This window comes from Thamnophis elegans, chromosome 9 (genome assembly GCF_009769535.1).
Source record: "Thamnophis elegans isolate rThaEle1 chromosome 9, rThaEle1.pri, whole genome shotgun sequence".
NCBI classification, from domain to species: Eukaryota; Metazoa; Chordata; class Lepidosauria; order Squamata; family Colubridae; genus Thamnophis; species Thamnophis elegans.
Window position 1 is genome coordinate 15,725,465 of NC_045549.1, and position 27,326 is coordinate 15,752,790.

General features: G+C 39.5%; 1 protein-coding gene across 1 annotated transcript in view; it reads left to right on the forward strand.

Moving 5' to 3' along the window:
- CCSER1 (coiled-coil serine rich protein 1) overlaps window positions 1-27,326 on the forward strand; it is a 335,367-nt gene that overhangs the window by 254,527 nt on the left and 53,514 nt on the right. Inside the window, 1 exon segment of the mRNA XM_032224346.1 lies at window positions 17,264-17,347. Coding sequence (XP_032080237.1) covers window positions 17,264-17,347 — 84 coding nt within the window.

A 27,326-nucleotide genomic window follows, 5' to 3' on the forward strand; every position in this document is an offset into this window, starting at 1 on the left:
TCTATCATCTATCTATCTATCTATCTATCTATCATATATATATATATATATATATATATATATATATATATATATATATATATATATATATATATATATATATATGTATATGTATATGTGTTATATTTATGCTGATAAATAAATAAAGGGAGACTAGTATAGATCTATTTCAAGCTATTTAGCTCTCATCAGCTAGCCACACCCTTGTTGGGAATCGAACCTGTATATATATATATATATATATATATATATATATATATATATATATATATATATATATATATATATATATATATATATATATATATATATATATATATATATATATATATACACATACATACATACATACATACAGGTTCGATTCCCAATATGGGTATGGCTAGCTGATGAGAGCTAAATAGCTTGAAATAGATCTATACTAGTCTCCCTTTATTTATTTATCAGCATAAATATAACATATATATATATATACCTACCACACTGCTAACAGAAAATATCAGGATGATTTATAAAGCATAAAAGTAAAGGTAAAGGTTCCTCTTCCACATATGTGCTAGTCATTCCCGACTCTAGGGGGCAGTGCTCATCTCCATTTCAAAGCTGAGGAGCCAGAACTGTCTGAAGATGTCTCCATAGTCATGTGGCTGGCATGACTAAACACCGAAGGTGCACGGGACAAGTAACGCTCACTCCATTATGCAGCACTAGGGATTCATATTGCCCACCTTTCTGATTGACAAGCTCAGTGTCTTAGCCATGAGCCACCATGTCCCTTTATAAAGCATAACTGTATTGCAATCAATCTACCTTGAACACAGAGAAGGAAGTCATCCCATCACACATTCTTCCTTTTGTATTTCAAAAACACAAATTACAATAGGCTCTAGGCAAAGATCAAAGTGGAATGGGAAACACCAAATAATAATCAGGTGAGCATTTCTCTTTCCCTGTTCCTGAAATCTCATTTATCCTCCTCTGAGATCACTTTGATCAAAAAATAAAAAAAGATCCTTTCTCCAAAAGTGATTAAAAAAACAAGTGCTTATCAAGCAAAAACTGTAGCAGAGTGCATGATTTAAAAAAGCCCTGTTTTTCAGAATGCTAAGTAAATGCATTTTTTTAGAATTCCTAGGCAAATTTAATATCTTTATTTTTCTAAAAAAAGAGAGACATTAATCTTTAAAAAGAGTTTTTTTAAAAAAAAAAATACAGTAGAATACAAACTAAGAAGAAAAAGAATAACCATTCCTAGATGAGGTGCATTTGCATGCTTTTGAGAAACAAAGCAAGATTTTCCTATATAAAGAGCTTCTGAGAGACTTAACTGTGAGACTTAACATCTAATTTTTGCATAATGTGCTCTTGGAATAAACTCCACCTCTGATTCAAGCAACTGCTTCTGTTCTTTATTCCTGGTTTTGAAACAAACATGGTAAGAAGTCTTCCTAAAGAGATAAAATGTAAGCTGTTTATGCTCTGAGCTTTGGCACCAGACTGGCAAGGAACTGTTTTCCAGGCAAAGGATGTGCTCATGTCCAAACATGACTCAACCTGAAGTATGCTATTCTATGCTAGTTGTAATGCTTTCTACCTTCGTCTTGACTATATGTTAGAGAACAATAACTAGATTTGTCTCAATGCTGTTAAAATATTCATGACTGGGAGAGACATGGGAACAAGATCAGCCAATGAATAGGCATAGCAACTAAGTCAGTCAATGGGAGCTTAAACAGATCTGAGTCTGTACAGAGAATTGAAGCAAAAAATTAAGCAATTTGTCTGCAAAAATGAAACTAACTGCTTGTGTTTGCCTGTAATTCTCCTGCCTTGTGTTTACTTGGAAGAACCAGCTGTTGGTATTGTACATTTATTCATTTATTCTTATGTGTATAGAGAAGTTAATGAATCCTGCTGCATCAGTTATCTCTATGTGCTTCTGGATTTGAATTTATGCAACAAATTTTGACAGAGGCTACTTCTGATATGCTACTGTAGTAAAAATACTGGACTGTAGTGTTACTAATTTAGAATAATGAAGGTGAAAAACTAAACTTGAAAGAAAACTATCTGATTCTGTTTTTGAATTTGCCATAAAAACAACCCACTACAATCTGTGTGGCAAAATTGTTGTTGGCCAATGTAATGAATGATAACAACATTCCAATATACTGCATTCCTTCCTGCCAACACAGCTTTATTTGGATTTATATTTACATATTTGCACATGTAGTGATAGCTTTCATATTTAAATCAGCTACTGTCCAACAGTATTTCCAATGATGGAGCACTGACTGATTGTCTATTTTGAGGGGTTGGTGCTATTGATGTTATCCTAGGAATAATAACTAAATCTCTAACCATTTCCCCCCTTTCTGTACCTCTGCTGTTTCTCCAGCAGCTTATTGAATTGAGCTTTGGCCCAAACATAACAGTTGTGGTAGAAGAAGAAGCTGATTGCTCCCCACTTTGAGATGGTCAAAGATGGATTTTCAGTAATGATTTTCACTTACTCTGCCAGCATCGGGAATGGCTTCCCACTTATGACCAGAACTGATTTTCTTAGGCCACCTTCCAAAATATGTTGGAGACCTAGCTCTTTTATAGGGTCCCTATTTGTTTGATAATTATGCTTATGGCCACTTTATGTTTTCACGTCTTATACTGCATTTTATTGTACAAACCAGTGAGAGAGTGGTAGATTGTGATGGTATAAAGGTGAAATAAATTACTTATAGTTTTCCTGAGTAAATTGAGCAATAATACAGAATCACAGGCATGCTTAATCAATCAATAGTAACAGTTACCCAACATATTATGACACTTATTTGGAAAATTAGTAATTAGTAACATTCAACCAATAGCAATAGCAATAGCAATAGCAGTTAGACTTATATACCGCTCACCTCGGAAGGATGGAAGGCTGAGTCAACCCTGAGCGGGTGAGATTTGAACAGCCGAACTGCAGAACTGCAGTCAGCTGAAGTAGCCTGCAGTGCTGCATTTAACCACTGAACCACCTCGGCTCTATACCAAGAATGTAGAGAGTCAGTATGTAGAGAAGTTACTGTATCTCTCAAGCGCAATACATTTCCCTCTGTAATGAAATTTTGTATTTTTAGCATTTAAGACTCAGTGAAGGGAAATGGAATAGAATAAAGGACTATGTTTGTGATGACATATATATGGTCAAAGATGACGTTCATCCATCGTGTTCGAAGACATCTAACAAGTTGTGGGCTGGCCACGATATGTCCGCCGGTGGCTGGGAAGACCTATACAGACACAAAATGTTCTGCCACATGTCAGGCAGACATGTGTGGGCACTATTGTTGCAGCATTTGCAGCTCTGGCTTTGCGGAGTGCTCACTTCTCTTGTGCTATCGTTGTCCTTCTGTCCGCAGATGTCTGGCAGCCTTGGTGGATCAGTGTGTGCCCATGTCGATCGATCATGTGCCAGGGTTTCCCAGGAGGTGGTGTCAATTTCCAGGGACTTGAAAATACTGTATATGTTTCCCCACACAGCTCCTCTATGGTGAGCTGTCTCAAGGAAAGCAATTGCATGGGGGACAAAGGAAGCGATACAAGACAATAAGGACAACTATGAGAGAAACATTAGGCCTTGTTTCTTCTCTTTTGCAATGCCTGCCTACTCCTGATTTATGCTTTTTCGTTCTAGTTGATAAACATTGTTCTCTTACAATTTATCCCATCATCATTCTGTACTTAATATTTCTGATCTGTACTGGGAATCAGTTGCAACTGATTCTTTGTTTCTATGTACATCTATATTTTTGTATCTTCCCTGCTGGATGTGGATGAATATAATATTTGTATGCAGAAACAGGATAATTTGACAAGACAAACAGAATTATCCTTTCATAAATTAAAATGAAATTAGTATTGGATATATTCTTTTTTTATTCAAGCTCTCTGTGCCTCTCAAACAGGCAGGTCCTTGGAGTAAATGAGAATTAATTGAGGGAAAAATTACTGAATAATATGAAGCTGTCACTTCAGCTTTTTAGATCAACATTGTAGATATTGGAATTGTTGGATGCATACCAATCACTGAAATGCCTTCAGATCATAAATTTTAAGATAGAGAGTTGATCATCTTCCGTATGTTTGACTCTGTGGATAATGTTTCTATACTGCCTTGAAGAATATGTTTGTTCAAACTCATGGTATGCCTTCAAACAAAAATGGCATTATTTATTGTTTTTGTTATACTGATTGAGTAATTTCTATGCTTTCAGTGAAACAAGGATCAGATGTCCACCCATGGACTGTGTTTATATTTTTCCTAGGTTTTGCTCTGATATATTTAGTCATTTTTTGGCCTGGTTTATACTTAGCACTACCATGTTTCCCCAAAAACAAGATAGAGTCTTATTTTCTTTTGACACCCCCCCCCCAAAAAAAAAAAATAAGTGCTTGGCCTTATTTTTGGGGATGTCTTTTGAGGTGCAGGAGGCAGTGAGCATAGTCACCTCATGGCTGCTGCTGTGTTGCAATATTTTGGGGGAGGGCTTATTTTAGCGCATGCATTCAAAAGCCCAATTGGGCTTATTATCTGGGAAAGTCTTATTTTCAGGGAAACGGGGTAAGTAGTAATTCAATATCATGGAAGAAGAAACTTCTTCATTATAGGTTGTATGTAAATGAAATATACAGATCTTGTTTTCAGCTTTATTATTAGGGTGTCCAAATTCTCCTCTGATTTCTCAAAATTAATTGAAACCGGACACTTAAATGACTTTTCTGCCTGTAACTATTCTAGGAAAGAAGACAAGAGAAATTTGTAAGTTATAGCTAATAATATACTCCCTTATTCAAGGCAATGAATGCTTAGCATAATTATAATGCTGTCTAGCAATCAATTGCCCAGCAATTATATAGTGTTTTTTCCTCTTTATTTCTCTTGGAATGATGATACTTATAAAACTGTAGTAAAAAGCTTTCAAAAGATGTTTCTTGTCTGGTTTTTCATTTGTTTTTGTCTATTCTGAATTTTGCAACCAGAACTAGGAGAGGAGTCCTAGTTATTTTCAAGTCATCTTAAAAATAAATGATTAAAATTCAGTACTGAATTCAGTCCTTCCCCCCAAACCTATTCTTTTGTTCTCAAATAATTTTCGGAACAATATGTAGGGCAAGCAATTCTGATTTAAAAAAAAAAGACCATAAAAAGTGATCTTATTTAATAGTTTAAATATGAAATTTTCTGTTACAGATTGTCAGTAAGAAGCCTCTCCTATAAATCAATTAATTGAGTAATATATAAACAATGATAAAACTATATAAAACTAAGAAGTTTGCCTAGTATGAAATATAGCCCAGGTTCAAATCCCAGTAAGGGTATGGCTAGCTGATGAGAGCTAAATAGCTTGAAATAGATCTATACTAGTCTCCCTTTATTTATTTATCAGCACAAATTAAAACAACAACAACAACAACAACAACACACACACACACACACACACACACACACACACACACACACACATATATATATATATATATATATATATATATATATATATATATATATATATATCTGGAAAGAAAAGTTTTTCATTGAATTCTATTAGGGATGCTGTGTTAACTCTTCAGTTGATTTATGTGATTTTATTTTATTTTGGAAAAATTATATAGCTGCCTACTTGCTCACGGTGACTCTAGGTGGCTTACAGAAAATAAAATAAAAACAATGTAGAAGGAATAAAACAAAATTATTATTATCAGTACTATTATTATTACTTAATCTTTGGTGAGATTCACAGCCTTTGGGGCTGGTGGGTAGCTCAACTGCTCAAGTCCTAACCAAGGACTTAGGAACTGTTAAGGTAACGTCGGAGGATATAAGCTGTACCAAATAGGGTGATTTTTTCTAGAATCAGAATGCTCAAGTCTGATGAATTTAGAATTTCCAAATAGTGAGGTAGCCCTTTAGGTATTGCTCCAAGGGCTCCAATTACAATCGGGACAACAGACAATTTCTTTTTCCATAGTTGCTCAACTTCAATTTGCAAGTCCCGGTACTTTGTGATTTTTTCTTGCTGTTTATCTTCAATTCGTGCATCTCCAGGTATTGCAATGTCAATGAACCATACTTTTTTTTCTTTTCAACTATTGTTATGTCAAGTGTATTGTGGGCCAAATGCCTGTCAGTTTGAATTCTGAAATCCCACAAGATCTTGACTTTCTCATTCTCTAAAACCTTCTGAACCTGATGTTCCCAGTGGTTTTTGCTGTACTCAAATCCAAACTTTTGGCACAATTTCCAGTGAATGATCTTGGCAACACGGTCATGGTGTTGTAGGTAATCAGTTTGTAAAATTTTGCTGCACCCACTGATCAAGTGGTCTACAGTCTCGTCTTTCTCATTACAGAGGCAACATTTGCTGTTGGTGGTAACATGTTGAATTTTTGCCTTCATGCAGTTTGTGTGTGGGATGGGGGAGGCAACAATTCAACAACATCATCATCATTGTTGTCGTTGTCATTATTATTATACTTTATTCATTATTCATTTATTCATGAAGCAGTCAACTAAACGTTCAAAAATACATCACAAATGCCATTGAATCTTGCTAATGGTTGATATGAGTTGCTGCCAGCATCCTAGGTATCAACCAAGTTGTTGTTGTTGTTGTTGTTATTGTTGTTGTTGTTGTTGTTATTATTATTATTATTATTATTATTATTAAACATTATAGGGTTAGATTTAGATTTAGATTTGTTTTATTTATATGCCGCCCTTTTCCGGTAGGGACTCAGGGCGGCGAACAACTCAAAGGGGGGAAAGGGAACATAGAACACAATACAAGCAGTTAAAATAGCCAAGAATCACACAGCCACACAGGTCGAGAGCGGAGGGGAACTCGTCAACCCCAGGCCTGCCAGCACAGCCAGGTTTTGACAGCTTTCCGGAAGGCCTGGAGAGAGGTGAGGGTCCAAATCTCTGCGGGGAGTTCGTTCCAAAGGGCCGGAGCTGCCACAGAGAAGGCCCTCCACCGGGTAGTGGCCAGATGACATTGGCTAGTAGACGGAACCCGGAGGAGGCCTAATCTGTGTGATCTAATGGGACTTTGGGAGGTAATTGGCAGTAGGCGGTCTCTCAAGTACCCAGGTCCAATACCATGAAGGGCTTTATAAGTTACGACTAGCACTTTGAAACATATCCGGAGACCGATCGGTAGCCAGTGCAGCTCGCGGAGGATAGGTGTAACGTGGGTGTACCGAGGTGCACCCACAATCGCTCATGCGGCTGCATTCTGGACAAGTTGAAGTCTCCGAATACTCTTCAAGGGCTGCCCCATAGGGTAGTGAGAAATACAAAAAACTATTGAGGAATATATTTGGCTAAACCTTTATAGATATTCTGTTAAAATTTGGTCTACTTTTGTTTCAGTAACGTATAGCTAAATCAACCACCTGAATCAGGATTTTTTTTAAAAAAAAAAACCCTAAAAATCATTGCTCTAATACTTTAAAAAAAACAACTCCAAATCTATTTCCACTAGGATATGTGTTTCTTGTAGTACACTGTACTCTTGGGATATCACAGTTCCTTTTTCATGTGAGGATACCCCAAGGAAATTCTTACCTCCCAGCAACGAAAATGGATTTATAGAAGATCATTAGCTTAATGTAATTTTTTCATGCACTTAGTCTAAATAGGTTCCCCTGGAAGGGGAATTAGGCTTACTGGCAAGCTTATTCTGTAAAAGTGCCAAGAAAGCTGCATGCTTACAATCACCAGCAGTCAAGCTTGCTTCGAGGGGGGGGGGGCTTTATTTTTTACTAGTTCTTCTAATAAGAATATTTAAGAATTCAGGGGAAAGGTAAAAAGGCATGCCTACCAGATTTTAATAAGATAAATTCAGATACTTGCTGCTGTCAATAGTAACTTTTTTTTTATAGATATCAATTAATGCCATGAAAGGTACAATTTTGGGTCAAGAGCAGGGATGTCAAGCTGGTGTCCTGCAGGCTGGATGTGTTACACGCAGGCCATTCCTATCCCAGCTCCGCGAATGGAAAAACCATGTGACGGCAATGTGACACCGCGAGTTTGACGCCCATGGTCAAGAGAGATCAAATCTATGTTGCTTAAGAGTTGTCTGGCTATACTCTTGCCTTTTTTGGCAGAAACCTGTAATATTCAAAGAACCCCTTAAGAAAATCTATATTGTTCACTGTATGTTGTACAGGGCTTTTGTGAGCTATTAGCTGTTTGTTAATTTTATTTTCTATGTTCATAATTAAAGGCCAAAATAGCCATGGGCAATAAAACTCTATGGTGGTTGTGGTCTAAAGATTTGCTTCAGACAATCTTGAATATTTGGGCTTAGCCAGTGGGATTTCTGGTTTGTTTTTTAAATGAGTAAATTCTTCTGGAAAACTAAAGAGAAATGAAATCTACCTGCAAGGATAGAATATTATCAAGAAATTTAAATGCATCCATATAGGTCACGAAAGATTTAACTCTGGTGAGTTTTTACCTTCATGTAATCAATGGCGACATTTAGAATACATAAAATCTCTCTCTGAAAATAGGTAGCCATAATAAACATTCCTCTAAACTTGCTACGACTTTATTTTGGGCTCTTGTTGCTTTTCCGCCTAGATTTCTACATTTACCCCTTTTTCTTGGCATTTTCTTTGGTTGGGATGTATCAGTCTTATAAAGAATAACTCTACTGCGTGTTTGCCAAAAGGGAGAAAAAAAGTCATTTTAGCAATCTTTTCTCCCCCATTTTAACCAGTAGCTTCTAATCTTTTGCCTTTTTAAACACTGGAAACTTTTTCAGCATAGCCCTTCATTTTTGTGATATTTTTCAGATAGAGAAATAAATAATTTAATTGATTTCTTCAAGAAGTCCTTGTATTGTTTTTTGAATGACCAACAATGGGAAATTTACACATGCACACTTTTTGAGGGATGGGTAAAGCTTCTAGTTACTAATTAAATTTTCCATTGAAGGGAGTCATTGAAGAGCTACATTAGGGATTATTATCTGAATAAATGTGACCTTTTAAATTTTCAGCCGCTATTACTGTCAGCATATGCTGTAAAGAACAACTCCTGTATCATATCAACACCTTTCTTGTAATTAAGGAAGATCTTTCCTCAGAATTGTGACTACTCATTTTGTCCCAGAATCATTAGATCTGAAAAATAATTTAATATAAAATATTTAATGTACTTAATAATGTTGGAATGTCCATCACTTTAATATTCTTCTTGCTCTTAATGACTTTAGACAGGTTGTCTAATGGATGGTCCATATTTTGTCTGATTACTACTCTGATGTTTTCCAAATGTGTTTGTCGTTGAGCTTGGCATATGAAGCAATTTTGTTCTGTAATAAAACTAATTAAAGTAGGCAGCCATCCACACAACACTTCTTAATGAATTATAATGAGCTCATTAATCGAATCACTGTTGCTCAGGAAATCCACCACTTGGACCTTTTAAAAAGTATAGAAATATAGAAAATCTGGATGAAATAAGTCAAATATATACTTTTCTTTGAATTTTAAAAAAGTGCAATTGAAGAAAGCTATTAAGTTAAATCCTTTATTTGAAAGTAAAATGTGGAGGGAACTTGTGTGCTTTAGGTTGTTTTAAATAACTGAGCAAGAGAAATAATAGATTTTTGTCTTGGTTGATAGTAGTAAATCATTTTAGAGCATCGGATAAACATTAATAGTGTGCATAGATAAATTGAGAATACAGAATAAGATGTATGAAAGAGATGAAGTTATATCTTTGCTTGCCCGGCTAGTTGTTTAAACATGCCTTTAGGAAATTAATAATAAGTCTTCTGCTATTCACTGTGAAAATAAATAACTTTGCCCTATACAGAACAGTTTCTAAACTTGGTGTTTATTGTATAATAATACAAAAGCAGTATCTGGATCTCAGCCTTTGTAAATTCAGGATTTGGGATAACAATTGAGCAGCGATTCCAGGTTTCAGTGCTACTTGAAGTGAAGGAAATATAGGATCTCCAGTCTGTTTGCAGTTGATGTCTGAAATACTTGTTGATTTTTCCTTTGGTGGTAGTCTTACTTTGTATCAGATGGTCTTTCCCTGTAGCTGAAGAAAAAAAAAAGAAATTCTGAAGTACAATCTTCATAGGAGAACAGAACCATGTGATTTTAACTTCTCTTGAGATATTCTTCCAGATGTGACTAAGGTTTGGGTTAAGACAGGTGTGTCAAACCCGTGGCCTATGGGCTGGATGCATCACGTGCTGGCCATGCCCAGTTTAGCAAAGATGGAAAAGTCATGATATATCACGTGATGACCAGGGGTGAGTTGCTGCTGGCATTGCTGCCGGTTCAATGTGCATGCCATTTTGCGCACGCCTGGTTCTGGTGACCCAGGCCAGGAAACCAAACTGGTAGGAACCCACCTCTGGTCTTGATGTGTGACACACAAGTTTGATACCTCTGCGTTAAGACTTCCTGAAGCCATGCTAGGCTTCATCTGATTGCTACATCCAAATTATCATAGCATCATTGCAAGGCCAAATCAGAGGATTTGTTTACTTATTAACTAAATATAAATGGCCTCCCACTTTACTCACAGGAGAATCTGGGCAGCTTTCTCTTAGATACAGACAAGACGCAAAACTGTCCCCTTTCTTCATCAGTACAAAAGACATTAAAGCAGCCATAGCAAGGAGTGGCAATAAGGACAACTTATTGACAATGACATTCTTCAATTCTTGAATCTCTCAATTTCACAAATGACAAAACTTTGAAGGATTCCATATTTGCTGAATGATATGGGTTGGGGGTGAAGGAAGTTGGTACCGCACTTTGCTAAAACCCTTTTGACCCATATGAGGTTTCTTTTTAATGTTTAAAAAAACAGCTGGCTTCTTTGGTGGATGTTTGATTTTTTGTTTTGTTTTTTATGGTGCTGTGTCAGATGTGAAATCATAGACGGTTGCAGTGCTGAGGCCTTTTCACTCATCCCATCTCCTGTGGTTAATTTTTAGGAGACAAGTTTCTCTGACAAATTTCTGTAGTGGAATTCATATTTCACAGTATTTTTCCCCCCTTGCCTCAATCGGAATCTATGTTTTTACGTCTTTCTTTTCTCCTTTGCTTTAAAAGCTTTCATAACAAATTGCGATGCATTTGACAGTAATGGCTAAGAGACAGCAGGCTCTGAAATTACAACCTGTTCTTCACCTCAGATGTTCTGGTATTTGCTATTTTTTTTAGTTCTTTCAAAGGTAGACATACATTTCCCTGCACATCCCAGATGCTTTTTGATAGAGATGTTGCTATATTGTAGTCAGTGTCTCCACTCATATGTACACAAGTGTTCCTATACATTTCACTATATTCTTTCTTGCTTGTTTACTGGTGATAGGCTGTTGGGTGATATTTCTTCAACAAACTAAATGCTTTGGTACTTTATATATTTTTAAAATATATATTTCATTGACAGTTTGCAAATCCCGTACAAGACAGTTTATAGTCAAATAAATATTAGTGTGCAATGTGTGTTGTGTTGTGAACCTCTGAGAAAAGTAGTTCAATTTATTTAGCATTCTGGTCTCTATTGTCATGTCTTATTCCATTAAACAGAAGCTGATGTCCTGTTTGCATGAGATTTGGTATAGACCTTTGGATCCCCATGGCTATTTGTGTGAGCTACATTTTCTGTGAACTTCTCTGAACGCAGAGGACAACATTTATTGACAATTAGGATTTCAGGTGCTACACCAGCCGAGAGCCCAGGGAAGGGGTGGGGGTGTGGCCGCTGTTATCCGGGAGTCGTTAGCTCCTCGTAGGGTCCCTGCTCCGGAGATTGTCGGGTGTGAGTCTTTGCTGTTAAAGTTGGACCTCAAGGGTCAAGTGGGTCTGCTGTTAACGTACCTGCCTCCCAACAGCGTTGCAGCAGCCCTCCCCTCGCTCCTCGAGTCGGTAGCCGAGCTGGCAATTGAGTTCCCTAGGTTGATGGTCCTGGGGGACTTTAATTTGCCGTCGCTCGGTGAAAACTCTGATGGGGCGCAGGAGTTCATGGCTTCCATGACAGCCATGGGCTTGACCCAAGTAATTCGAGGCCCAACCCATTCGGCGGGACACATGCTTGACCTCGTATTTCTCTCGGAGCAGTGGATTTGTGATCTTGGTCTGAGGGGGAACGACATCATACCCCTGTCGTGGTCAGACCACTGCCTACTGAGGCTCGACTTCCGGAGACCAAACCCCCACTGTAGGGAGGAGGAACCGACCAGGTGGTTCCGCCCCAGGCGTCTTATGGAACCGTCAAGGTTCCAGACAGAGCTTGGGGTCATTCCTGACACTTTCGCCCACAGTCCGGTAGAGACTCTGGTTGCTGCGTGGCACTCGGCAGCATCGGAGGCCCTCGACCGGATTGCGCCACTGCGGCCCCTCCGAGGCGGCGGATCCCGGAGACCTCCTTGGTTTACCGAGGAACTCCGGGAGATGAAGCGCCAGAGGAGATGCCTAGAGCACCGTTGGAGGTCCGATAAGTCCGAATCGAACCGAGCAATGGTAACCACCTGCACCAAGGAATACACCAGGGCTCTTAGGGCAGCAAAAAGATCTCACATAGCCACCTTGGTTGCGTCCGCTGAGTCCCGCCCAGCCGCCCTGTTTAGGATAACCCGCTCCCTATTGAATAAAAGGGAAGCGGGGGAACCCTTGCAGGGCAGAGCTGAAGATTATGCCCAATTCTTAGCGGACAAAATTGCTCGGTTTCGGTCGGACTTGGACTCCACCCCCGCAGTTCCAGCCGAGGCACAGGAGGATCAAGTAGAACAGCTCTGGGTTGAGTTTCAGGACGTTACCCCCGGGGATGTGGACAAGGCCATGAGGGCTGTAAGTACCTCCACCTGTGTACTGGATCCGTGTCCCTCATGGCTGGTTACTAACTGCAGTGAGGTGACACGAGGCTGGATCCAGGCGGTTGTTACCGCCTCTCTTCGGGAGGGGAACTTCCCCGCCGCACTGAAAGCGGCGGTGGTGAGACCCCTCCTGAAGAAACCATCCTTGGATCCAGCTGTTCTTAATAACTATCGTCCAGTCTCCAACCTTCCCTTCCTGGGGAAGGTTGTTGAGAAGGTGGTGGCCTTCCAGCTCCAACGGTCCTTGGAGGAAGCAAACTATCTAGACCCCTTCCAGTCAGGCTTCAGACCCGGTTACAGCACAGAAACCGCTTTGGTCGCATTGATCGATGATCTCTGGAGAGCCAGAGATGGAGGACACTCCTCCATCCTGGTCCTCCTTGACCTCTCAGCGGCTTTCGATACCATCGACCATGGTATCCTTCTGCGACGACTGCGGGAGGTGGGAGTGGGAGGCACCGTGTTGCGGTGGTTCTCCTCCTACCTCTCGGACAGGTCGCAGTCGGTGTTAGTGGGGGGGCAGAGATCGTCCCCTAGGCCCCTAACTTATGGGGTGCCTCAGGGCTCGGTCTTATCCCCCCTACTATTTAACATCTACATGAAACCGCTGGGAGAGATCATTCACAGGCACGGGATTAGATACCATCAATATGCGGACGATACTCAATTGTATTTGTCCGCCCCGTGCCAACTCAATGAAGCGGCAGACGTGATGAACCGAGGCCTTGAAGCCGTTATGGACTGGATGAGGGTTAACAAACTTGTGCTCAACCCAGAAAAGACCGAGTGGCTGTTGTGTTTTCCTCCCAAAGATTCGACTAATATTCCATCACTCAGGCTGGGGGGTCAAATTCTATACCCCTCAGAGAGGGTTCGCAACTTGGGGGTCCTCCTGGATCCACAGCTATCGTTTGACCATCACTTAATGGCTGTGACCAGGGGGGCATTCGCCCAGGTTCGCCTGGTGCGCCAGTTGCGGCCCTACCTGAATCGGGAGGCTCTCACAACAGTCACCCGGGCCCTTGTAACCTCTAGGCTGGAATACTGCAATGTGCTCTACATGGGGCTGCCCTTGAAGAGCATCCGGCGACTTCAGCTAGTACAGAACGCGGCCGCACGAGTGATTGTGGGTGCACCCCGGTTCACCCGCATAACACCTATCCTCCGCGAGCTGCGCTGGCTACCTGTGGATCTCCGGATGCGCTTCAAGGTGCTATTAGTCACCCATAAAGCCCTACATGGTAGTGGATCTGGATACTTGAGAGACCGCCTTCTGCCAATTACATCCCTGCGACCAATAAGATCACATAGATTAGGCCTCCTCCATATTCCATCGCCCAGCCAGTGTCGGCTGGCAACTACAAGGAGGAGGGCCTTCTCAGTAGTAGCCCCGACCCTTTGGAACGAGCTCCCCGTGGAGATTCGTACCCTCTCCACCGTCCAGGCCTTCCGCACAGCCCTTAAGAACTGGCTCGCCCGTCAGGCCTGGGGATAAAGATAGTTACCCCTCCCGAATGATGAATGTATGTTGTTTACTATTTTATTATATGTTTCTATCTTAATGTCTGTATTCCCCTCCCCCGATTTTATGTGAGCCGCCCTGAGTCCCCTCAGGGAAAAGGGCGGCCTACAAATACTAATAAAATCTAAATCTAAAAATCTAAAATGGGCTCTTAGGCCAGAGATCACAACTGAGTAACAACAATGGGGGGGGGGGCATCCTACATTCCTATTCTTCTCCTGCTTTCATAACTAATTTCTATCAACAAGAGAGAGAGTAATGGCTTTAAATAAGTGATTTGGCTTGGCTTGGCTTAGTTTAACTGGAAGTGGCAGCTGAATACATGGTATATCCCTTTCCTTCAGGGGTAATTCAGGAATGAAAGGTCTGTATCACATAGTACTGCTTGCTGGCCTTTGATTTCTGGCATTCTCTGTTTTCTGCCTTATAGTAAATATTAGTGGTATTTGAATAAAACGAAACCTGAAACCTGAAACCTGAATATAGATCAGTGGTGAGATTCAAAATTTTTACTACCAGTTCTATGCGCATGGCAGGGGAAGGATACTGCAAAATTTCCATTCCCACCCCACTCCAGGGGGAGAATACTGCAAAATCTTCATTCCCTCCCCACTGAGGGGCCAGCCAGAGATGGTATTTGCCGGTTCTCCGAACTACTCAAAATTTCCACAAGGAAATCACAAGGACTGTGATAATGTGTGATTGTGACAGATTTATGGATCTCATTGTCATGGTTATTAAGCAAATTGCCCAGTTATTAAGCAGGATATCATATGAAAGTGTCTTGTGATTTTACTGCTGTCTTCTTCATTGACTCTGCTTATGGGAAACTGACTCTGAAGCAGACAAATGATGATCACTTGTACCCTGCAAAGTGCCTGAATCTTGATTACATGACCATGGGGATGTTGCAAGAGACATAACTGTGGGAACAAATCTTAAAAGTTTTCAGATTGATGTAACTTCACTTGGTTGTTGAAAAGGACAGTTGTTAAGTGAGGACTACCTGTATTCAGAAGGTATAGCTAGATTACAAAACAACATAGATTTGTGCAAGTTTAGCTGTAGTGGCTTCCCATAATAATTCTGGGAGTTACAACTTGTTGATGATGTGGAATGTTCTCAGATAGAGGCTTTCCTTATTCCTTTTCAAAAAAATACAATTAAGTAGAATTGTTTTCTGTTCTGTCCCCCCTTCATGGCTCTTAACAAACGCAGGCAGACAAAACTTAAAAGGAAGCCTTTCTTTATCAGTTCTCAGTTCAAACTGGCTTCGAGCCCAGAAATAACATAAATACAAGTCTCCGACGAGAATGCAAAACAAAACTCTTACATCAATGCACCTTTTCCAAAGTCTCCACGAATCAGGGTTTACATGAAACACCACAGCACTTATCCAAGTGTAACAAGCAATGTTGTATAAACCCAGGCACGCACGAAGGAATGTATGTTGACTCCTGCAACTAGGGCGTGGCAGCATCCGTCCTTTTTATCTCCAAACCTGCCTCCCACAAGCCCCAGCTGCATACTGCATCTTGTATCCCGAAAAGACTCTCAGCAGAACTGCTGAGTCAAAACAGTATTCTATAAAATAACAATAGCAATCTTCTTTTTCTGAGAATGGGTTTTTGGAGGGAGAAGAATTGCGAGTATTCAGTAAGAAATGACCAGGTGGAGCCTGAAGATGGTATCATATGCAACCTCAGTTTGGAACCCTTACACAACCCCAAGACAGTCCCCTCATGCATGAATCCCATTGATTGTAATCTAACGTCAACTTGCCTTGACCATCAGTTGATCAGTTTCCTGCGTATATGTAGCTTGTAATAAACTTTTAGTGTTTTGAAGTCAACTCCTGTTCCTGGTTACTTGCACCTGGCCAATTCCTTATTTGTCATAAATGCCAGGGCTTACAGTACTTGTTTAATAACTTCAGAATGCTGACATGTATATGAGTTAGCTTGCAAATCTGATGGCTTCAATTTTAAGATCAACAAATTAGCTTGTTTAAAAGAGGGACCTCAGTAGTTTTTATTTTTTATGAAGGTCAAGAACAAGGAAGATATTATGAAAACTTGAGAGGGAGAGGGGGACAGGGGAAGGGGGTGGGGGAGGGAGGGAGGGAGGGAGAGAAAAAAAACAAATGAGAATAATTCTTGAAATGCAACAATACTTGGAATATGACTTCTTACATTCTTTAGTACATATTATCTACCTGTAAATTCTTAAATTTCTTGTGGTGCATTCCTGCCTTGAAATAAAGCCTGGCATTGGGAAATTGGAGAAAAGATGATACCAGTGATATAGAGGAATGAAGAAACCTGGAAGAGGGCAAAGCTGCCTGCAGAGAATCTTACATCAAAGAAAGCACTTTGCTTTGCAAAATATGATGGCAAGTTCCACTTGCAACATTTTATTGCAGACTTTACTATATTCCCTGTTAAATAAACTAATAAAACTGCTTACACCAATAACTTTCTGGAAAGAGGAGATGGCTAGAGAACCAAGCAAGGTTGGCTATGTAATTGGACACCCCCCCTCATCCACAAATCACAGCAGAGGCTTAAAAGAATTACGCACTAACCAAATGGACTTAACACACATGGCTCCATTCACAGCTTGGTTTACACAATATGCTTGTATTTCGGCGGCATTAGGTTACAATATTTGTATTACTAACAGAATATGCTATTAGAAATATCACACATTAAAAGGGGACCCCAAGATTCATTACTTGGATGTAATTATTTGGCACAGTGTGACATTGTCTTTTCTTGTGAAGAGCAGGGGGGAAAGTGCTAAGCCCTTTGTAACATCTCTTTTGATGTTATTATAGGATATAATGAAAGACGAATGCTTGACTCTGAAACTGCAAGTAAAAGAGAAAGATGAACTCATCTCCCAACTTCGTGAAGAGCTGGTAAGTTACAAACAATGTTGGCTTCTTATTTGGAATTTACTAGACCTGCTAAGGTTATTGGCTGGGTCCAATACACAAACTAACAAGCAAACAGAGGTTGAATATGCGCTTACATCAAAGCCATATCAGGCAGATTTTGAAACTGGGAACTTGTCAACTTCTGAAAGGGCAATTTTTCAGATAAGTCAAAAGGAGGTTGTTTGCTTTATAAGCCTGTTCTGACCCCCCTCGTCCTACACCAAAGCACGCCGAGACAGAGATACTTCAAGGATTTATTAACATACAGACAGGGCCTTGGCAGCAATCCAGCACAGTCCAGATGCTGCCAGCAATCCAGCACAGTCCAGGCCTTGCCAGCAATCCAGCACAGACTAACCTTGGCAGCAATCTAGCCTGCCAAGCTAGCCACGAGAGTTCTCCAACTTTAATGAATATGTTGACTCCTGCAAAGGGGCGTGTGCATAATCATTCCTTTTATAATCTTGAGAGGAGCCTAATTACCACCAGCTGAGTGGAATTATCTCCTGTAACTGCGTAACTGTTCCTTACGCCTATTAGCTCTTCGGTGCCGGGCATCCAGGAACAGCTCCCTTGGCTGCTCCCCACTGCTCCAATGCATGATGTCGGGATCACACTCACTTGTCTCCTCCCCACTGGTCCAAAGCTCAGGCACCTCCTGGTGGCCAACCAGCCTCTCTGCGCCCTGCTCGGAGTCGGCACCCTGTCCAGGGTCCTCCATCTCCTCCAGAGCCGACTCATAGGACCCTTCGCTGTCGGAGTCAGATGGCAGCTCCAACGGCTCCTGCTGGGCCACAATAGAAGCCTACAATGACAGTTCCCTTTAATCCCGGATGTAAGACAAGCCACAATTTTTTGTGCATTTTACATTGCAAATATTCTGATGGTTACATAGCATAGGCTGATTTGCTGGTGATTCTATTGATATAATCATTCAGTAAAGTATTCTCTCCCACTCCCACTGCAGGAAATACATGAGTATACAGAGTGTGTGTAATTATGTAATGTATTACATATATAATGGGATGTGGTGCCTCAGTGGCTAAGATGATGAGCTTGTCGATCAGAAGGTTGGCAGTTCAGCGGTTCGAATTCCTAGCACCGTGTAACAGAGTGAGCTCCCGTTATTTGTCCCAGCTTCTGCCAACCTAGCAGTTTGAAAGGATGTAAAAATGCAAATAGAAAAATAGGGACCACTTTGGTGGGAAGGTAACAGCGTTCTGTGTGTCTTCGGCATTTAATCATGGTGGCCACATCACCCCAGAGACCCCTTTGGACAGCGCTGACTCTTTGGCTTTGAAATGGACATGAGCACTGCCCCCTAGAGTCAGGAATGACTAGCACATATGTGTGAGGGGAACCTTTACCTTTGCCTTCACAGAGTGTAAATTTCAGTAGCTTTTCAGGTTTTCATACAACAGTGTACACTTTACACTTGCTGCTAGTAAAACTGATTAAATGACAATCTATAAAAATACTGAAATCTGGAACTGAAACAGGAAAAACAGGAAAAATAAAACTTTCCTATCAACTAATGTTCTGACCAACTGCTAGGTATATTCCTCTAAATAAGAGAATTTATTGATACTCCTGTGTAAATTTATGCTAAATATCCACGTGGTTTTCAGTATGTGAGAGCATACACTGATTGCTCCTTTTAATTTGGAGAGGAATCCTGGTGAATAAAATACAGAAATGAATGAATGAAAGTCTGTCTTGTGCATGCATGCATGTATGTACATTTGTATGTATATGTGTGTGTATACATGCATGTATGCATACACACATACACAGATATTAAGTGCAGAAAAAAAGAATGGCTCTTGGGAAAAAACTTTCAAGAAAACTTAGTAGAAAACATCCTATTTTCCATTGACTGATCTACCCTATCAGTGAAAATCAGAACAGTAGCTGCAGTTTTCTGCTCAACAGTATCTGTCAAATCTGAGCCATGAATTATTAAGTAAGGCAACTACATCAGTGGAAGTGAGACTGGCAATCCACTTCATTTATCCAAACTGGACAGTTAATTTTCTTCTGTTTCCCTATGGAACAAATACACAATTATATCTTAATTTAAAATATTATTGATTTAGTTGTAAGAGTGTTATGCCAACCTATTTTAAAACTATTTATCTATTGTAACCTGTCACAGATTTTTGTCTTACTAAAAAGACACGTTTCTATTGTGTATCTAAGACTTATAGAGATATACTGTATTTTTCAGCATATAAGGTATACCTTCCCCGCCCTCTAAAAGAGCATGGAAATATTGGTGCTTGTTATACACCAAATACAGCCATTTTTGGCTTACTGAAGACTCGCCCCCGCATCTCATTTTATGAAAATTGGGCAAAAAATGGGCCATTTTTCACAAAAACAGGGACATTTTTGCCTTCTCCCAGCCCTGGTGAAGCCTGCAGAGTGCTCCTGGGGGTCAGGGAGGACCAACACTCTTTTCCTTACTTACCTTTTCGAAATCTTGGTGCGTCTTATAATCCGAAAAATACAGTAAGTCAAACTGTGTTTGGTGGTGTGCTTCCAAAACTCTAAATATGTATCTGATACACTAATGACATAGATGAAACAGTCACATTAGGATAAATTGTTGTCAAAAGTGAAGAAAGTATGGAAGAAGAATCAGCCAGAACCTATTTTGAATATATGAATTTGTGAGTTGAGTTGATGTCCATGTCCAGAGATTTCCTGAATCTTCTAAATCAGTTTGAAGGCATCTGATTCTTGGTGTTGAGTCAATTTGACAGTTTGACAAGATTGATGTCATCCCTGTATGGTGCTCCAGTCAAGAAACACAGATCATGTGAACTGATACTACTTTTATTGTAAGCTTACAGTAACACAATTTTGCAAGTGTGAAAACCCTTTTTCCCTCCTTTATGTTCCAGTAAACTAGGGAGTGTCTCTTCTCACACACTTCCTACCCCCTTTCCATGTTTGTGCTATGATACTTCTTTTATGATGGTTGTCTAGTGTGTGTGGCTCTTCCTTCTGTCTCACAGGGACCACATTTTAAATAATATTCAGAAATTGTGAACATTCAAAAGTTTTCACAAACACTTTTGTATGTGGTGGTTTGAGATATATGTACCTATTCGCTTATTTATTTCTATCTGCCTGAAGATGATAAGAGCTTTGTGCCATGGTTAATTTCTCCAGAAGCATATAAAATACCTTAGACTGGACAAATTGCATTCTCATCAGATCTAAAATAATCTGTGTGGATTTCAGAGGCAATTGTGATTATAACCAGTTCTTAAATACTGGCCATCCCAGCATCCACACAGTCACATGATTATGATCTGGCACCTGGAAACCACCTGGCACTTACAATGGTTGCCACATCCCATGGTTATGTGATCTTGCAACCTTCTCTGGCAGATTCTTGACGAATGTATCTTTTCTTTTATGTACACTGAGAGCATATGTACCAAAGACAAATTGTTTGGATGTCTAACCACACTTGGCCAATAAAGAATTCTATTCTATTCTATTCTATTCTATTCTATTCTATTCTGCCTGGCCAATTTGATCCTGCATGGTTGTGTGCTCAGGGCTCCTTCAATTAAACAATGTCATTTTTCCAGATCCTGGAAAGCATGGTTTCTCTCTACCAGTGCTTAGCCTCTGGAACAACGTTCCCTTTGTGATCTTAATGGTCTCCACTCTCCTATTGTTTATATGTGCCATGAAGATCTGGCTCTTCAGATCACCTGGCCTTTGGTGAGGCAGTGAGATCTTTGGCTTCATCATGCTTGACATTGTTCATTGTTATTTTTTAAAATGTTTTTTATTGATATTATTTCAATTTCTTGGTCTGATTGTTGTGACCATCCAGAATTCTTCATGACCTTTTCATGAAGAGGCTTCTGAGAACTGAGGATAAGTAACCATCTTTAGTTTAAAAGGGATGCTTCTAATTTGTGATCAAACAAATTCATTAATTGAGCATCTGATTTCGTTCTACCCGACAAACATACTCAGTGTTTTTTATTAATAAAAAATACACAGTGTTTGCCAAGAAAATGTTGTTTATAAGAATGGAAACAGTCTGTCCTCAAAATTGAAATGAATACCGCTTTTCTATATTCATTTTTGAAGACTTCAAGAATGATGTATTACGTAAATACCAAATAAGATTAAGTGACACAATGGAATAGAGATTAAGCTTTTACAGACTGGTGAATTTTTGTACAATGTCATTGTAAACTTCTCATACTGTGTGCCTATCTTGTCCAAAGCATATCTCTAAAAATTTTGTTACTCCAAAAGTATGTTTGTAAGCTATTGCTTCTTGACGCCAGCATTACTCCATTGGATAGAAAATACATAATTCTTCAAAAATAGGGATTTTGGTGTTATAGTAAACAAAGGATTTTTGTGGGTTTTTTTATTTATAAGAGTTCTTCAGTTATTATATTCTTAAACAGCAGATAAAAAAAAAATCACAGTTGGGTTGGACGTCATGAAGAAGATTACACTCACTGAAAATTCCAAGGATGCAATTTTTGCTTAGGCATCAGAAAAACTTCTTCATGTTCAACAATGTTCAACAACAGAACTGGCTGTCTTGGAAATCAATTGCTCTTCTCTGGATGTGTTTAAATAGAGGTTGGATTTATCTGGGACCCTGTAGTAATGGATTCTTGCACTGGGTTTAAATGATGTCTATGGTACCTTCCAGGAATTTTAATCTATGATCAGATTCATGATTCATCCCTATTGTATATTTTATGGAAGCACAATGTTCTTATTTAGAGCTGTGGTGGCACAGTGGTTAGAATGCAGTACTGCAGGCTACTTCCACTGATTGCCAGCTGCTTGCAATTTGGCAGTTAAAATCTCCCCAGGCTCAGGATTGACTCAGCCTTCTGAGGTGGGTAAAATGAGGACCCAGATTGTTGGGGGCAATAGGCTGACTCTGTGAACCGCTTAGAGGGGGCTGTAAAGTATATAAGTCTAAGCGCTATTACTATTTAGCACTGTTTACCTGCTTTTAATGTAGTATAACCTTTGATGAGTAGAGAAAAAAAAAGCTTTTCCGTCACATTAAAAGCTGATTCTTTTAAATGGAAATAGCAGGTAAGAATCTGCTGCTCAGCACTTGCAGTCCTCTTGAGAGTTTCCTTAAGAATGATGAAGGGCAATACTTAGATTCTGCATCTTAGCATCCTCTCTGGAAAACTACATGATCCAAGAAGTACAAGTAATCCCTTATTTTACCTGCTGTTCTGGCATGGAAGATTTCGCACAATATTGGGGGACTCACTCTCTTAGAGACTTACACGAAGCTTTCAGTTGCTGTTATGGTATGTGAAGTGCAAAATTAAAATCTATCAGACAATATTGGAATGGGATATAACACATTGGCTTTTAAAAGTTAGTGGAGTTTGATTCCTTATCTGGATAGGTTGAGAATTTCTGTTTAGAGAAAATGTGTATCTTTTACAACTGCTTTCTTTGAAAATGTAATTCAGGTAATTCTCAACTTACAACTATTTCCTTAGCAACCATTCAAAGTTACAGTGGCATTGAAAAAAGTGACTTAAAACCAGTCCTTGCACTTACAACTCTCACAACATACTCACAGTCACATGATCCAAATTTTGGGCACCTGGTGACCAGCATGTATTTGTGATGATTGTAGCCTCCTGGGTCATGTGATCACCATTCCCAGCTGGTTTCCAATAAGCAGAGTCAATGGGGAAACTGGATTCACTTAACACCTATGTGATTTACTTAATGACTGCAGTGGTTTGGTTAACAGCTGTGGCAAAAAAAAGGTTGTAAAATTGGCCCGACTCACTTAACAACTGCCTTGCTTAGCAATGAAAATTCTGGTCACAATTGTCATTCATACCTTGAGGATTATCTGTAATGATAAATTGATGGAACATGTGCAATAGAGCAGTGGTTCCCAAACTTGGCAACTTTAAGACTTGTGGACTTCAACTCTCTGCTGGCTGGAGAATTCTGGGAGTTGAAGTTCACAAGTCTTAAAGTTGCCAAGTTTGGGAACCACTGCAATAGAGTATAGAATCCTATGTTTAATCTAGAGAAATGCATGATAGTTGTGTCTGGGTTTCAAGTCACACCCCTAACGAAAGAAAACTCTGAGGCTTGATTTTCTTCAAAGTTCCATTTTAGTAGAGATGTCATATTGGCACATTTGGGAAAACCCGAATCTGAAAGTTTCCAGGTTTTCCCCACCCAAGTAAAAGTTCAAGTCCATGCCCAGCACCCACATGTCCATCACATGATCCAATCAAGCACCACCCCAACTGGAGATGCCTCCCAGTCATGCCACTCCAGGTGCAGGGCAAGATGTCCTTGACTCTCAGAGAAAGGAATGTTATTTTGACTATATTTATCCCACCCCATATAATCCCTCCTCCCATTTCCCCACAGCATTGAATGTGGCGGGCCTGAAGTCCCAATGCAAAATATGGCTACCATGTTTGTTTCATTATTTTGTTTTATTTTAACATATTTTAATGATTTATTTTTTTCTGAAAACATATACATTATAAGGGTTTTTTTTTTCCTTGAGAGTAGAGACAAACTCAGGTTTATCCTTTCTTTACCCTCGTAATATGTTTGAAGGGATATTTTGGTTATACAGTTTTCATGGTGATCCTATGACTCGCTACCGTTTCATTTGTAAAACATTATGCTTGTCTAAAATAATCATTTCCTTTTGTATTTAATATTTGGGCCATATTCTCAGCCTTTATAACAACGTTCATTTATGCTATCTCTACCTCAACTTCCTTGGAGCATTATTCTAAATTAGTTTTTTTTTTAAAAAGAAATTGGGGGACACATCAATTTTATAGTAAGGTAGATAAATTAGAGAAGTAAATTTAGTTCAACACATGTTTTATAAATGGTATTAAACGTCTTGCCTTTGACTCTCTAATAATATGATCGATTCTGATAAGTGTAATTCTTATATTCAGGGCAATTATATTGTGCAGCCATCTTTATGGTAATTCCTTGCTCGTCCTGATTTCTATTATTTCATCTTGGGTGTTTATGATAGATTATTACAGGTCCTTCAATGATTTACATAAGAAGAGACAGCTGTAAGTAATTTCAAATCTTCTTTTCTTCTTCATATTTAGGAAACATTTGAGTAGAAAAGAAAGAGATTAGGGTAGCTTAAACATTATTAAAGTGTCAAATTCCTTTCCCCACTTTTACCGGAGAGAATTAATTGCACATAGTCTAGAAAAAAAAGAGCTTATCTCAGCAGCAATTATTCTACAAGTCAACTCTGCAAGATACTCCGGAGTGGGAAGATGACAGTATCCAATGAGAAACACAATGTGGATTAATTTCCGATTCCTTGTGCTTTCTGAAGCCTTGATGAAAAGCTGACAGCGAGATAGAATCTTTAATATTCTGTTGCACTTGTGGAGATGATTTCTGCATATTAGTTTAAAGTCTCTGTCACAAAGTGCTAGCATTTTTGCGCCACTTGGTGCCGGATGCAGATAAATAATTGCCATGCCTTCAGAGGCAGGAAGGAAATTGTGATCTGAGGCTGATTCCCTTCGACATATCTGCATAGGAATAATGTAGCAGGAACGCACCAGCAATAAGCGTCTGCCCTTAAGTGCCTCCGGAGATGTTACACGGTGACTAACATTGCTTGAATAACAATGCATTGCATATGCTTGTCTTCTGTTAAGATGTCAGAAGATAGAATGTTAGCTTTAAGAGACCTGGGTGATTTTACTGGTGATTCCTCTTGTAGATTTAGATAAATACGACTTGACTGCACTTTGCAAGGACTCTCACCTTTCTATCACACAGAGGAAGCATAAATTAGCTGTCTGAAGATGTATAAGGCAAGAGGCGCAGCGTGTCTCTTTATTCCAACCTTTCTGCGGTATTTCTTTTTTCTCCAAGCCTTTGGAATACTGAGAATAGTGAAACAGTTACTATATCATATTTTTGGTTATTTCCCTATGCATTTATTTCCGTGTTTCCTTGCTCACATAAATGAGTGAGAAATGAATGCAAATGAGTGAGGAACTCTGCATGGATGGATATTTTATACACAGAGTCTCACCCATTTGCAGATGTCCAAATTATATGCACGGATATTTTGTGGTGAGTGTGTGTGTTTGTGTGTGGGTGCGGGTGTGTGTCTTGGGGAGGGATAACTGTGTGTATGAATCAGTGAAATTTGGGGATATTAGATACAATAATATATTAGTGTTATATAGCTATACAATTGTAGTCCATTCTGTCTAGTCAAATATTAGGTCTACTATAGAAAAAAAATGATAACTTCTGTTGATTTTCTGATAAGTATTAAAATACTCCTTGAAACAAGGGTGTCAAACTCAAGGCCTGGAGGCCGGATGCAGCCTACAGGAGGCTTAGATCTGACCTGCAGGGCTGCCCTGGATACAGCAAAGGACCAGGCCTCAGGAGGGCTGCATGCAGTCCTCCTGAGCTCCATTTTCACTGGCACAGGGTTGCAGGAGGCTGTCACAGCTGAAAACAGAGCTCGGGAGCCTGTTTTCGCTGGCAAAATGCTCGGGCCGCCATAGGCGCTCCCCAACACAAGTGACGTTGAGGTGGCCATGCCCATCCTAGTCAGGCCCACCCTGGTCCCCCGAAGTCAAAGAAAACCCTGATGTAGCTCTCAATGAAATTGAGTTTGGCACCCCTGCCTTAGAAACTGATGATGGCATTTCATCTGAAAGACTTCTATCCAGAAATCCCTTCCTCTAAATATGATATATACTGTTGCGTCCTCTTGACGCAGCTGGCAGCCAAGCCACGCCTTGCAGAAGGCTGATTGGTCCTGGCACGGCTGCCGGCCGGCGGGAGAATTGCGGTCTCCCCATTGGCCGCCCACCTGACAGCTATCAGTATAGATAGCTGTCAGGCAGCGCTGTCCAGTGGGCGTGTTCTGAACTTGCTGTTCGTGTTACTGCTGTTAATAAAAGTTCAGTTATTTACCTCAGTGCCTCCTCGTACTTAAAATATACATTTTTGACTAGTGATCCATTTCAGAAATACCTTGAATATTTAAGCACCTACTTAAAGCATTTTGAATTAGTCTGTAGATATGACTATGTTTTTCACAGGTAGCAGGAGTTTCTGTTTTTAAAAATACCAATGACAACTTGCATTTCCTGGAATTATTTTAGATTGTAACAGTCTCCAGCATTGTTTGTAACTATAGAGAGTAGGATACAAAAATGCCCTAAATTAATGAATGAGTTTATCATGGAAGAAGAGACTAATGGACATTATATGCATTTCGCTGAGTTGCAGATTAATGCAGGGGATGGACTGAATTGATTTTTGACAGAAACATATGGAAATGAAATGTACTGGATATAGAATTCTTCTCTCTTTATCTAAAATATATTGGAACAAATATAAATAATATCCTAATGTAGGTTGAATGATCTACCAACCATTACATTTCAGACTTATTCAGCCTATAGACATTTCAGTTGTAGAATATATTAAGACCTTTTGCAGAATTCTTTAACATGTAGCTTAGAAAAGTCACATCTGAACCTCTCTTTGCCTGAAAGGTCATTCTCCATAAATTAGTGGCGATGGAAAAAGAAAGTTTGGTATTTCAAATAGCATGTTCTTTTTTTATATAGCTATTGAATTTCTTTGTCCTGTTTTATTAAGACCTGTTCAAAGTCAAACGGGTTGGAGAGTGCCTAAATTGAGCAAACTGAATCAAATTGAATGAATATGGAGTGTTGAAAACTGTTTGTATAAGAATGAGAAGGCAGATTTTTAAAAATTAATCTGAATTCTGATCTGAGTTCCAAATTTAAAGATAATCATTAGAAGAGAGCAAAGAGTTACTCAAACTTTGCTGCTTCCTGGAAGTAATTCAAGTTTTTATATCCTCAATCTGCTACTACTAGTCAATAGGCTTGATTAAAATACTAAA